The sequence below is a fragment of the Sinocyclocheilus grahami genome, unplaced genomic scaffold (genome assembly GCF_001515645.1).
Source record: "Sinocyclocheilus grahami isolate Dianchi unplaced genomic scaffold, SAMN03320097.WGS_v1.1 scaffold1492.1, whole genome shotgun sequence".
NCBI lineage: Eukaryota > Metazoa > Chordata > Actinopteri > Cypriniformes > Cyprinidae > Sinocyclocheilus > Sinocyclocheilus grahami.
In genome coordinates this window covers 201,722-215,441 of record NW_015506671.1, presented here as the reverse complement: position 1 = coordinate 215,441, position 13,720 = coordinate 201,722, and the positions used below count along the sequence as shown (strand labels likewise).

At 36.0% G+C, this 13,720-nt stretch overlaps 1 protein-coding gene and 1 long non-coding RNA gene across 2 annotated transcripts; one reads left to right on the top strand and one right to left on the bottom strand.

Annotated features, from left to right (window-relative positions):
* Nucleotides 1-225: 225 nt before the first annotated feature.
* On the bottom strand, nucleotides 226-668 carry LOC107570686 (uncharacterized). The gene is made up of 2 exons (XR_001607067.1): nucleotides 534-668; nucleotides 226-377 (listed from the first exon to the last, which is right to left on the bottom strand). It is a non-coding gene; the product is annotated as an uncharacterized lncRNA (long non-coding RNA).
* A 3,668-nt stretch (nucleotides 669-4,336) lies between these two features.
* On the top strand, nucleotides 4,337-12,895 carry LOC107570687 (uncharacterized). Its single transcript, XM_016256946.1, has 8 exons — nucleotides 4,337-4,474; nucleotides 6,961-7,287; nucleotides 8,662-8,787; nucleotides 10,101-10,259; nucleotides 11,079-11,132; nucleotides 11,600-11,857; nucleotides 12,053-12,165; nucleotides 12,475-12,895. Exons 1-8 carry the CDS (start codon nucleotides 4,429-4,431, stop codon nucleotides 12,493-12,495), a joined length of 1,104 nt encoding a protein of 367 aa, XP_016112432.1. The 5' UTR covers nucleotides 4,337-4,428; the 3' UTR covers nucleotides 12,496-12,895.
* Nucleotides 12,896-13,720: the final 825 nt, after the last annotated feature.

Below are 13,720 nucleotides of genomic sequence, written 5' to 3'. Positions count from 1 at the left end.
TCTTTCATATGAAACACTTTATTACCAATTTTCTTGATCATACAAGCTAAATACCTTCGTCATTCGTTCTTCAAAAACCTTGTTAACTCCATTTGAGCATGGTGCAAGTGTCTGATCCTATATAAAGCCAAAATACCAACTCTGATGATGCACTGTTTAATTACTGAAGAAAAAAAACTTTCCCCTTTCTATCTTTTTTTTTATTGTTATTTATTTTATTTTTTTGTGCTTAGTGGTGTGCTGTGCTGTGGGATTTTTTTTACTTCTATGCCGTGGCAGAAAAAAGGTTAGGAAACACTGCATCATAAAGTGTCACATCCACCACAGCAGAGGCAACCCATCGGATCACAGCTCCTTTTGACTCCAATTGTCACAGTCTGTAGAAAGAAGTAGGCACTTCTTTAAAAACGGCATTAAACAAACTCTTTCAAATAGACTTTGACATGTCTACTCTTACTGTTTTAAGGTATCAGGTACTAGTATTTAAGGTATTATGGTACTGTGAAGAAATGCTGATATCACCACTTTTCTACCTGCACATGTGTGACAGAGTTTGCTGATGTTCAGATGTGTGGTCTGGGTGCTGACAGGATTGTTCACTACACAGCTGTAGGTGTTTTTCTCCTGATATTCCACCTCCAGAGGTAGAGAGAGACTGATGCTGAGATCAGACACACTGATGCTGGACAATAAACTGTTTCCTTTGTACCAGGAGAGAGTCGCATGACTCACATTCACCACTGAACACAGCAGCACACTTTTGAACCCTGATGATGATGATGATGATGATGATGAACACTGAGGAGAGTATCTGCTGATGACAGGAACAGGCACAGGAGCTGGAGAGTAAATAAACAAATAAATCCAAGAATAAGTAGCCTACAACTGACAGAGGGTCGTTACGTAAATATAAAATTAAGTAGGCCTACTGTTTGCATCTGTAATAGGCTACTCACCATAAACAGCGACAATGAATTTTTTTTGCAACTCTGTCTGTCCGAGATCGATACTTAGTTCATAAACGCCAGTGTGTTCATTAGTGATGTTTGTGATGGTGAGATCTCCAGTCTGTCTTTCGAGCTGCAGTCTGTCTCTGAATATCGTGTGACTCGTGTCTTTGGATGTAATCATGTTTCCTGCCTTTATTCTGATGAACAAAGTTCTGCTCGAGCCAAAGCGCCACTCGATCTCATGATCGCCCTGCCGTTCAGTAAAACCAGTGCGGAGAGTGAAAGAACCTCCCTCCATCGCTGACACGACCTCATCTGTCTCAGCGCCTAGAGATCCAAATTATATCAAATATTTAAATAATTGAAACCCTTAATCCTTAAATGTTTTAAACAATATTAGCCTAGCTCATCTGTAGGCTACTAACACTAAGGCCATAAATACATTTATTACTCACCAATCAGAGGGGGGAAAAATAAACAGAAGAAAACAAGCCCGTGGATCATTCTCTCTCAACCGTTTGAGATCCGTTCAGTGGCTGATCCGTTAATGTCTGAAAAAAAATGAGGTCGATTTCAAGACACACGACAGAATCGCGTTTAACAATGTTTCATTGTCATACACACTATGTGTAGATAGCTTGCGCCGAGTCAAGCAGATCAAAACTCTTCAGCCAATCAGAGAAAGAAGAAACAAACAACTCTTTCAGTCCGCGAGCTTCCGTGAAGTGCGCGACTGCGTGTGATTGTGTAACTGAACGCGTCAGTAGAGCAAGAGCTCAGTTTCGCATCTGGCTTTATATCCCTTTATCTAGCCTTTTATAACACCATAAAACAGTAATCCGTGTTTATAGCTTGCTTCCACAGAAATCATGATATATGATATATTGATTTTACAGCGATCCCTGACACACAGCTAGAAGTAAACAGATCATTAAGGACATAGCTAAGTGCATGCATTTTGTCAAATCTGACTGTTTATGGATTCACTGCTTTGTTTTATAATGTATATATGTGTGTAGAGTGGAAATCTGTCTTGATGGAAAATAATCTAGGCCTATGAATCTCCTGCACACATGCAACAGTAGCCTAAACATGAGCGAGACGTTTGTCCACTCAAGAGAAATCTCAATCATTTGGGTTATTCTGTCACTAAACTGATGTGAATTAAACTCAGACCACAGCAGGTTTCACTTTGACTCAGAAACTGAGCTGCTGGAGTCTCAAAAGCAGTCAGTGCAAACTAAATTAACTTTTTTTATTCCAAAGTAAAGTTTTGAGGGGATGAGATTCATGTAAGAAGGCCTTCATACACAATAAAGCTCAGACAAAGAGTTTTTCTTGGTTGTATGTGATGGCACGCGGTGTTTTTTATGGTTATTTATTTATTTTCGTTTTGAATTCAGAAAACTATTTTTAAAAAACTATAAAATATCTCTCAAAAGTTACAGTTTCGTCGGGTTTTGTTTTCATAGAAATCAGGCGTGATATTAACTTTTTTAATACTTAAAGCAACGTTTTTAAAACCTTTTTATTTTGGTCACATTATTATTATTAATAATTTATTCATTAATTAATTAATTTTAGAATTACGCTGAATGTCTGCACTGGATTATTGTGACGCTTTTATTGCTATAAAATGTATAAATATATAATATATTTTTATATTATAATAAAATGGATTACCATAATAATTATTCATAATAATCACACATTTTCACAATCACTTTTTTTAAAGTTCAGTTTCAACAACATTTTCAACATTTATTTTACTGACTAAGAATATGCAGAATATGACAAGCCTCGAATAAACAAGCATTTCAGAATTTTGATCATTCTAGGCAAGGTCGACTTTGGAACATTTCGAAATAGCAGGACTTACACAACCGCGTTCTCAATAGGCAAGGTCGACTTTGGAACATTTCGAAATAGCAGGTCTTACACACCCGCGTTCTCAAGAAACCACGTGACTTGGAAGGTTTGCTACGAGTCTATCATAAGTGTCCTGAATCAATGCTGTTGTAGTTTAGACGCGGTCAGAAGCGACATCAGTATGAGGAATAATACTTTCCTTTTTGGGGTTTTATTACTCGTGAACGGTGAGTAAAGTTTTACTAATTTAACAGACTGATCGTCTTATTTTTATATCTACAGTTTTTTGAAACAAACATGAATAATTTTTCTATAAATAGAAATGATGATAAATCACACTGCGAATAATAAACTGCGTGTGATTGTGTAACTGAACGCGTCAGTAGAGCAAGAGCTCAGTTTCGTATCTGGCTTTATATCCCTTTATCTAGCCTTTTATAACACCATAAAACAGTAATCCGTGTTTATAGCTTGCTTCCACAGAAATCATGATATATGATATATTGATTTTACAGCGATCCCTGACACACAGCTAGAAGTAAACAGATCATTAAGGACATAGCTAAGTGCATGCATTTTGTCAAATCTGACTGTTTATGGATTCACTGCTTTGTTTTATAATGTATATATGTGTGTAGAGTGGAAATCTGCCTTGATGGAAAATAATCTAGGCCTATGAATCTTCTGCACACATGCAACAGTAGCCTAAACATGAGCGAGACGTTTGTCCACTCAAGAGAAATCTCAATCATTTGGGTTATTCTGTCACTAAACTGATGTGAATTAAACTCAGACCACAGCAGGTTTCACTTTGACTCAGAGAAGGAGCTGCTGGAGTCTCAAAAGCAGTCAGTGCAAACTAAATTAACTTTTTTTATTCCAAAGTAAAGTTTTGAGGGGATGAGATTCATGTAAGAAGGCCTTCATACACAATAAAGCTCAGACAAAGAGTTTTTCTTGGTTGTATGTGATGGCACGCGGTGTTTTTTATGGTTATTTATTTATTTTCGTTTTGAATTCAGAAAACTATTTTTAAAAAACTATAAAATATCTCTCAAAAGTTACAGTTTCGTCGGGTTTTGTTTTCATAGAAATCAGGCGTGATATTAACTTTTTTAATACTTAAAGCAACGTTTTTAAAACCTTTTTATTTTGGTCACATTATTATTATTAATAATTTATTCATTAATTAATTAATTTTAGAATTACGCTGAATGTCTGCACTGGATTATTGTGACGCTTTTATTGCTATAAAATGTATAAATATATAATATATTTTTATATTATAATAAAATGGATTACCATAATAATTATTCATAATAATCACACATTTTCACAATCACTTTTTTTAAAGTTCAGTTTCAACAACATTTTCAACATTTATTTTACTGACTAAGAATATGCAGAATATGACAAGCCTCGAATAAACAAGCATTTCAGAATTTTGATCATTCTAGGCAAGGTCGACTTTGGAACATTTCGAAATAGCAGGTCTTACACACCCGCGTTCTCAAGAAACCACGTGACTTGGAAGGTTTGCTACGAGTCTATCATCAGTGTCCTGAATCAATGCTGTTGTAGTTTAGACGCGGTCAGAAGCGACATCAGTATGAGGAATAATACTTTCCTTTTTGGGGTTTTATTACTCGTGAACGGTGAGTAAAGTTTTACTAATTTAACAGACTGATCGTCTTATTTTTATATCTACAGTTTTTTTAAACAAACATGAATCATTTTTCTATAAATAGAAATGATGATAAATCACACTGCGAATAATAATAGACGACAGCAACATTGTAAAGGGATTTTGAGGGTTAGTTGTTTGTGCACGTGTGTGTGTTTAGTAGTGGGGCGTTGACGGCATGTAATATTCTGAGTGTTAATATTTTACATGAAAACTGGCTGCAACACGAACGCATGTCCTACTGTTTAAACAGAACAGGGGAGGTTTTATTACTCGTGAACGGTGAGTAAAGTTTTACTAATTTAACAGACTGATCGTCTTATTTTTATATCTACAGTTTTTTGAAACAAACATGAATAATTTTTCTATAAATAGAAATGATGATAAATCACACTGCGAATAATAATAGACGACAGCAACATTGTAAAGGGATTTTGAGGGTTAGTTGTTTGTGCACGTGTGTGTGTTTAGTAGTGGGGCGTTGACGGCATGTAATATTCTGAGCGTTAATATTTCACATGAAAACTGGCTGCAACACGAACGCATGTCCTACTGTTTAAACAGAACAGGGGGAAAAAACGGAATAAGCCACTCTCTCAATCAGTCGGTCAGTTTCTCTATTGAACTCTACACTCTAAAAAATGCTGGGTTGTTTCAACCCAACTTTGGGTCAAATATGGACTAACCCAACTTTTGGGTTAAAAATTGAATGTAAAAATTTAACCCAACGGTTGGGTTAGTCCATATTTGACCCAAAGTTGGGTTGAAACAACCCAGCATTTTTTAGAGTGTAGTCCGGTTGAGTTACTGTTGCTCACATTCAGGGTCTATATGTCTAAAAAAGTAGGCCTATTTGCCATGATGAACTACCATCAAGCTCGTATTTAGATGACTGCTGTTGTTGCAGCCTGTCCTTCTAACATTAGGCCTATCTTGGGTGGGTTTTTACTTGTTTTTGCAAGTTTTACTTGTTCAGAATAGGCATGTTACTCCAAACCCCCAATATTTGTTCAAAAAAGTTTAATAAATAGGAAATATTTTACATTAAAACAGCAAATAAAATGTATGCATTATACCATTTGTTCAGTCTTTGTGTGCCATGCTTGTGTGCCGAGTTGTGTCGAGCCATTTAAAGGGGTCATATGATGCGATTTCAATTTTTCCTTTCTCTTTGGAGTGTTACAAGCTCTTGGTGCATAAAGAAGATCTGTAAAGTTGCAAAGAATAAAGTCTCAAATCCAAAGAGATATTCTTTATAAAAGTTAAGAGTCAGCCACACCTACCTAAAACGGCTGGTTCAAACACGCCTCCACATATCTACATCACGATGTGGGAAGATTTGCATAACGCCGCCCAAATGTTCACGCAAAGAAAGAAGGCGTAACTTTTATTCTCGCTGTAGTATTGTTGCCGCCGCCATATCCTGAAGACGCTGTGTGCTTCGTTGTGAAAGCGAAACTACTTTGTTTGGTCTTCCAAAAGAGGACGATATCCGCTTCGTCATGCCTGGAGCTGATCCGTGATGGTCGCTGAGGGAATACAACAGTATGGTGAGGGTCGTAACATTTCCGTCTCACGCTTGAGGTATTCGGCCAATCACAACGCACTGGATAGCTGGCCAATCACAACACACCTCGCTTTTTCAGACCGATGAGCTTTGTAAAAATCGACGAGTTTCAAGAAGGCGGGGCATAGAGGAGAAACAATAATGTACAGTATGTGGAAAATAATGTGTTTTTTTTCTTTAAACCGCATAAACACATTTCATTACACCAAATACACAAAATAATGTTCTTTTTAGCAGCATCATATGACCCCTTTAACATCCAATAACATAAATCCAAAGAATCAGAATAGACATAATTTGCATGCTTTGTAGAAATTACAAGACACATTTGGCTTAATTTTCAAGACACACAATGCAAAACATCTGTTTACTTGCATTACCAACATTGTGAAAAATTGAAATACTTACAAAGCTGCTGCATTTTGTAAATATTCTAGACTGCTGCCGAAAAGTTGGTGTATTAAGAGACTCAGATTGAGCTCAGTAGAATGACTGGTTTTATGGCAAATAGGTATTTGCAAAGAATTTTTGTAAACTATGACACACAATTTAATTTAGCATTGCACAAGAACATGTAGCATTCAAGGAGAATAAAGTAAGTTCAGGGACTAACTTTAAATGAGCTCATAATATCCCATCTGTACTGTACATCAGGCAGTGTGAATGAAAAATATTACTTTAGTGAACTACCCAAACACATGAAACTATATTGTCAAATATAATGATATTGTAATTTCCCAGTACCAAAACAGGTATATAATTGTACACAAACAATATATTTCCTGAGAAATTGCTTTCCTTAATATGCTGTAATTGCAGCACAAATATTACAGTATTATACAAGTTTACAACAATGTTATTTAACAAAACTGTTTTTGTTTGTTCTGCAGGTGTGTTTGGTGTTGAAGCAGATGAAGTGTCAGTGTCAGTGATGGTGGGAGATTCTATCACTCTACATACTGATATTACTGACGTACCGAGAGATAGTAAGATAATATGGAAGTTTGGTGATGAAATCATTGCTAGAATGAATGAAGCAGATGGACATCCCTCTACATATGATGGTCCCGGTGTGATATTCAAAGACAGACTGAAGCTGGACAGACAGACTGGATCTCTGACCATCACAAACATCAGAACTGAACACATTGGACATTATAGTGTAGACATCAAGGGCATAGATGCAAAATTGAAGACATTCCAAGTTACTGTCCATGGTGAGTAACTCATGTCAGTCACCTGTGGACAGTTTAGATGCTGTGGAATGATTACAAGTTTTAACATTATGGGTTAAGCTATTATTATTAGGTTTGTTATTTTTATATTAACTTTAAAAGAAAAAAACAAAGATCTTGATGACCAAATCAGATGTCTCAAAATGATTCAAAATAAATGTTTTCAATTGTTTAATTCTTATTGTATTTGTTTCATATTTTTCTTTAACCACATGAGGCTATACTTTTAGAGAGATTTGTTCATTCTCTAAAAAATCTAAAGCCTTTTATTTTTTGCAAAGTAACAATCATATGTGAGGCTATATTGAAATCCATTTGAAAAGTAGATAGGTGTGTTGGATTTAAAGGGTTAGTTCACCCAAAAAAATTAAATTAGACTGTGTTTTACTTACCCTCGAAGCGTCCTAGGTGTATATGACTTTCTTCTTTCAGACGAATCCAGTCGGAGTTATATTAAAAATTGTCCTGGCTATTCTAAGCTCTATCATTGCAGTCAGAGGGTGTTGCAGTTGAACAGTCCACAAGTCGTGAAATATAGAGCGCGCATTCATAATAAAACCTGCCGCAGACGGCTCTGGGGGATGAATAAAAGCCTCCTGTAGTGAATCCATGAGTTTTTTAAAGAAAAATATCCATATTTCAAACGTAATAAACACTTTTCTCTCACTTCCGCTGACTGTCATACACTGAAGCCGTTCCGGCGGATGACGTAAGATGCGCGGCGTTGCGTGATTAGTGACGAATGCGGAGAGAGAACAAAACAAAACGCCGATCACGAATTAGAAGTACACACCGAGGATTTGTAAAGAAAAATGTCGGAGGATTTCGATATAAACCAAGAAGAGACTGGTTTTCCTTTGCTAAAGTAAGGAAACTTTGCTTCCTTTGCTCCTGTAAACAAACTCGCGAGACTAGCATATCTCAGAGGCGCGCGCGCGCTGCGCATACATTGCTGCGTCATCCGCCGGAACTGCTTCAGTGTATGAGTCAGCGGAAATGAGAGAAAAGTGTTTATTACGTTTGAAATATGGATATTTTTCTAACAAAAACACATGGATTCGCTACAGGGGGCCTTTAAATTTATTTCTACATCTTTTTTGCACAACATCGTTCCAAAGCAACTTCAATTGTTTAGAAAATTGACTCTGTATCTGAAGAGCTAAATCTGAAATGCATTTGAATGCTCAATGTATTCTTAAAACAGAAAAATAACTTCATGGGAGGAAAGTCTAACTTTTTAGTCTCCGAATTTAGACTCCTCATTCAAAGTGTGATTGTGTGAAAATTACAGATTATAAACTCAATCTTTATTTTAAACTTCTATCTGTTCTCCTCATGTGTTTGTTGTTGAGACAGATGTTGTGGAGTCACTGTCAGTGATGGAGGGAGATTCTGTCACTCTACACACTGGTGTTAAAGTACAGGGAGATGATCAGATACTGTGGGAGTTTGGCGATCAAGTCATCATTATCGCTCACTTAACCTGTTAACAGTCGCCCCCACTAGTTGAGCTCAAACACAAACCTGACCTACACAAACTAAAACCGTCACAGTTCATGAACCCTCTGGACTACAAACAGAACTATGGACTCTTTAGAAAGATGCTTTTCCTCAGTTTCATGTTCAAGGTTCAAATTTAAATACCTTACATTAGAAAAACGGTAAGAGCAGCTTAACTATTTTGTAAAGTATTGCTCAATTAATTTAGAATAAGAGAGATTTAGGAATAACTATATCAAATTGTGCCAGGGTAATTTACAAAAGCAGTGACATTAAAGCCACACACCTGCAGAAGATATAATTGAAATTGGAAGGGGCACCACTAAAAATGAGATTCCTTCTTAATAAAAGTAAACCATAAATATGAGGACAAAACACAATACATCACTATTTACAACTGAATACAGATGTTGAAGAAGCAATTTATTAACAGAAACAGTGATGGTACACATTTACAACTGTTCATACAGCATTGTGCATCCACCAATATACTTTTCCCTCCAGTCTTTGCCTGTTTATAAAAGGTATAGTTGAACAGAGGATGTAGGTCTTCTATATGTGCGTAACCATTTGATTGCGGCAGAAAACTGAATTCAACATGGGCATATTAGACATGTAGCACTGTATTGGTACAGCACACTACCACGTGTAGCTCTCTCAGCTATATGGTGAAGATTAGGTTGTGCAGGTTTGGATGACACAACAGTCGGTGGTGCTGTTAGAATGTTCTGAATGACTGTCCAATCAGCACTGTGCCGAGAACGCTGGGGGGTGGGGTTATTCTTCACATAAGACTCTAGAAAACATAGGCCTAATATATCATTGTACTACTTTCACAACTTTAACGTTTACTAGCATTTACTAGAAAACTGACGAGGATTATAATTATGTCTCAAGATGTTGTTTTACGTAAACGAAGCGGAATTTATTGATATTCCTCTTAATCTAGCATTTTTGGACTAAAAAGTCCCAATTTATTTTATTCTCTGCATTGTTACGGTTAAAGCGGTGCAGATGTTTGTATAATATAAACTATCTGTCATCTTTACTGGACAGAAATTGTTCAGAACTCCCCATTTCGATGTTGCATGTATTGTTGAGAACTCTTGCTATGAATGAAAATCATGTCACCTCTACGACATTACAATCAGAAATAATGGTGCTCAAGCCTTTAAACTTTAACTTGATGTATTATTTGTAAATATTAATTACAATTTTGATGGTAAAATCATGTAGTAAAAGTAAACTAACAAACATCGGACCCAGCCATGGTCTCGAGCAAGTTAACGGATTAAACGGCCCTGATGATGCAAAATGGAGAAACATTCATCTGAACGATCAAACCCGAGACCTCGTCATCAGCAACATCCGAAGCGATCAGACTGGAGTTTATAAAGTGGAGATCAACACCATCAGCATGGTCTTGCACAGAAAATTCTATATTGCTGTTGGTGGTGAGTAGATTCTATAAATTCTATCATATTTTGAAATCATAAACACCTTAAAGATATTTTTTAAAACGTCTATATAACATTTGACAGGATGAGGTCTGACGTCTTAGAGATAGCAGATGATGCAGGTGTCCATTGCCATACTAACTTATGCTATGAGCTGTCATAAACTTTGGGTTTGACAGAGATCATTTGTGTTGTGAACCTGTCTAAACAGGGTAGATCTGTTTGATTTTGCAACATACTTCCAGAGAAAGTCCTCGGGATGTATGACCACACATGAGTGGATTTGATTGAAAAGTCATCTCAAACAAAACTCTTAATATATTTAAAAGATGTGATGACACTAACCTTGCAAATCCTGTGACTATTTCCTTCTCAACAGCACTTGTTGCCTTGTAAACACAACTTTGTTTCCAGGCAAATAAAACCAGCCAATCATATTAGAGCTTTCTCAATCAAGAAAGTGCTTTCAAAAATGCAATGTGCATCCGATGGTTAATCCATGGACGTGCAGCCTGAGGTTGAGACTATATCACAGCCAATGGCAATGATCAAATTTAAACCAGTGCGTTCATATCAAATAGTCACATGAATTTTTTTTTATGTCATTTGGTCAAAATTCAGTAGCCAGTGACCACTCGAAACAAACATGCTCATTTTGTTTGTGCATTTCACCTCTACCACACATCAATTCTTAGAGTCTGATAATAGAGTGTCAGGGTTATTTTTTCCCAAAGAGCCATCTGTTCTTTACTTTTCTCTAAAAAAGAACTATTCATGTTTTTAATTATATGTTATATGTGTTTGTTTCTGTGACAGGTGGTGTGAAGACAGTATCAGTGATGGAGAGAGATCCTGTCAATCTGCATACTGGTGTTATTGAAATACGGGGATATGATCTGATACTGTGGAAGACTGAAGGCAATCTTGTGGCTGAAATCAATAAAGGCATCAACTTCTTTGGACCTAGAGACGTAGATGATTTGAGATTCAGTGGCAGACTACATCTTCATCGTGAGACAGGAGATCTCACCATCAGTGACTCCAAAACCACCGACTCTGGAGATTATCATCTACACATGAGCAACAGCGCATACACCTTACAGAGGACCATCAGAGTTACTGTCAAGAGTGAGTAGATCAAATATTTGTTTGCAGAAATTCTGATTATGAACATGTTGGAACGGAAAAATAAATGCCTTGGTTAACTTTGAACTGTGCAAAAGCTATGCAGTTTTTGTTATATTTTTTATAATGCTGATGTTTGTAGTGTTTGTTTCGAACGCAGCACTAAGATCAAGTAAAACTAGCAATGAGACACAGCCTTGGTCTGACTACTGGTGTTATTGAAATACGGGGATATGATCTGATACTGTGGAAGACTGAAGGCAATCTTGTGGCTGAAATCAATAAAGGCATCAACTTCTTTGGACCTAGAGACGTAGATGATTTGAGATTCAGTGGCAGACTACATCTTCATCGTGAGACAGGAGATCTCACCATCAGTGACTCCAAAACCACCGACTCTGGAGATTATCATCTACACATGAGCAACAGCGCATACACCTTACAGAGGACCATCAGAGTTACTGTCAAGAGTGAGTAGATCAAATATTTTTTGCAGAAATTCTGATTATGAACATGTTGGAACGGAAAAATAAATGCCTTGGTTAACTTTGAACTCTGCAAAAGCTATGCATTTTTTGTTATATTTTTTATAATGCTGATGTTTGTAGTGTTTGTCATAGATCAGACACATTCTCATTAATGACTGTCTCTCTTTATCATTACAGCTCCACCTCAGTCCGGTGCTGCATCAGGGATATGTGGTGCTGGTGTTGGTCTGGTGGTTTGGGCTGTAACTGTGTTTTTTGCTGCAAGATTTGTAGACAACGAAAGCAAAGGTGTAAGTACATTCAACTCATACAGTAAGAGCTAAAAATTAAATTATTTCGTATTTAAAAGAAATGAAAAGGCGAAGGTGATATTTTTTTCATTTGTTTGTTTCTACACACTGTAATTGAGAAAGTTTCTGTTTTTAATTTGTGTAATTAATTACTGTTGAAAGGATAACAGATGATTGATTTCCCTATTGTAAGTGTAGCGAAGAAGAACATTTGGGGAAAATATTATTATTAAAACTTATTATTTATTCATTGCTATTTTCTTATTGTTTATTGTTTTTACTGTGATTCTTTCTGTGTTTTTGTAACAGGTTTCAGTGAATATAAAGTGAATAATTCTCAGGATCAGCATGAAAAATGAAGAGAAACTACAGTTCATAATCATTGTAGCAATATAAACTTGCTTTGCATGACATACTAATCAGCGTTTAATTTGTTTGTTTTATATTTATATTTTGACATAAATCATGCTTTTTTTTGTCTTATGCTTGACTATTTGAACAAGAGGGAAAATTGTAAACACTATAGTCTGAAATGTTCAAATTACAGAACCATTCATGACTTTTTCCAGTTAAATATAAAATAAATCAACATATGCCAAAATCTTTCACTTGTAAACCAGCAGGGCTTGGATGCTTGAAATTGGTGTTTTAGTGTAATCTTAAGGGTTTTTGGGATGCCGTTCATGTGAAAGTTTATGTTCATCCGGTGCTTATACAGATCTATGTACAAATACACAATAAAGTCAATCAAACTTGATAAAACTGAGACTATTTTATGGTGCCAGAGTGAACAGTGTGGATGGATTGTAAGTCACTTAAATTGCCCAAAGCATGAAGAAAGATCAGGCCAAATGTTTAACATGTCTTATCAACAGGAGTGGCTCATTTGCTCTTTTACTTACCTTTAAAAACTAAATATGTTATTCGCTGACACTATCTCATCTGTCTCAACAGCAACAAAAAATTTTTAAATTCTAGTAATAAACATCACAAAACAAGGTAGTTAAAAGTCACAACAAAAACAACACCGAAAATAAATGCAGATAATAAGTAAAGAAGATAATGGTGCGATTCAATTGCATGATTAATTGTTGCCACAATGCATGCTGGGAGCTTTTTACTATGTTGGCCTGGCCTAGCACCCAGCATGAATTGTAGCTATATGTGCTGGTGGTTTGTTATTAGCCTACGATATATCACGATAATGAACATGCACAATATTGTTATTGTGGGCACTTCAAAATACCGTGAATAATTATTTATTAAAAATTATTCCGATTATTTGAATGCGTTTTAAGAATACTTTTTCCCACACAACACCTCTGTATGCTGTGTCAAAGGCGCATGCGCACTCTGATGTAAACAAGCCCAACACGGAGGGACTAATTTAGGGCACTCTATCCTTTAATACACAATTCTAAATATTGAATATTTTGGAGAGTTAGATTTTTTATTACATTTTTTTGGGGTGATTATACAATTTTTTAAAATATTCATGTAACCTAATGTGGCTCATTTTCTTAGTTCAATATATATATATTTACAGCAAATATAA

Coding starts and splice junctions, on each gene's coding strand:
- LOC107570687 (XM_016256946.1), top strand. CDS start 4,429: ATGAGGAATAATACTTTCCTTTTTGGGGTTTTATTACTCGTGAACG. Junction 7,288..8,661: donor ATTCCAAGTTACTGTCCATG/GTGAGTAACTCA, acceptor TTGTTGAGACAG/ATGTTGTGGAGTCACTGTCA. Junction 12,166..12,474: donor TAGACAACGAAAGCAAAGGT/GTAAGTACATTC, acceptor TTTTTGTAACAG/GTTTCAGTGAATATAAAGTG.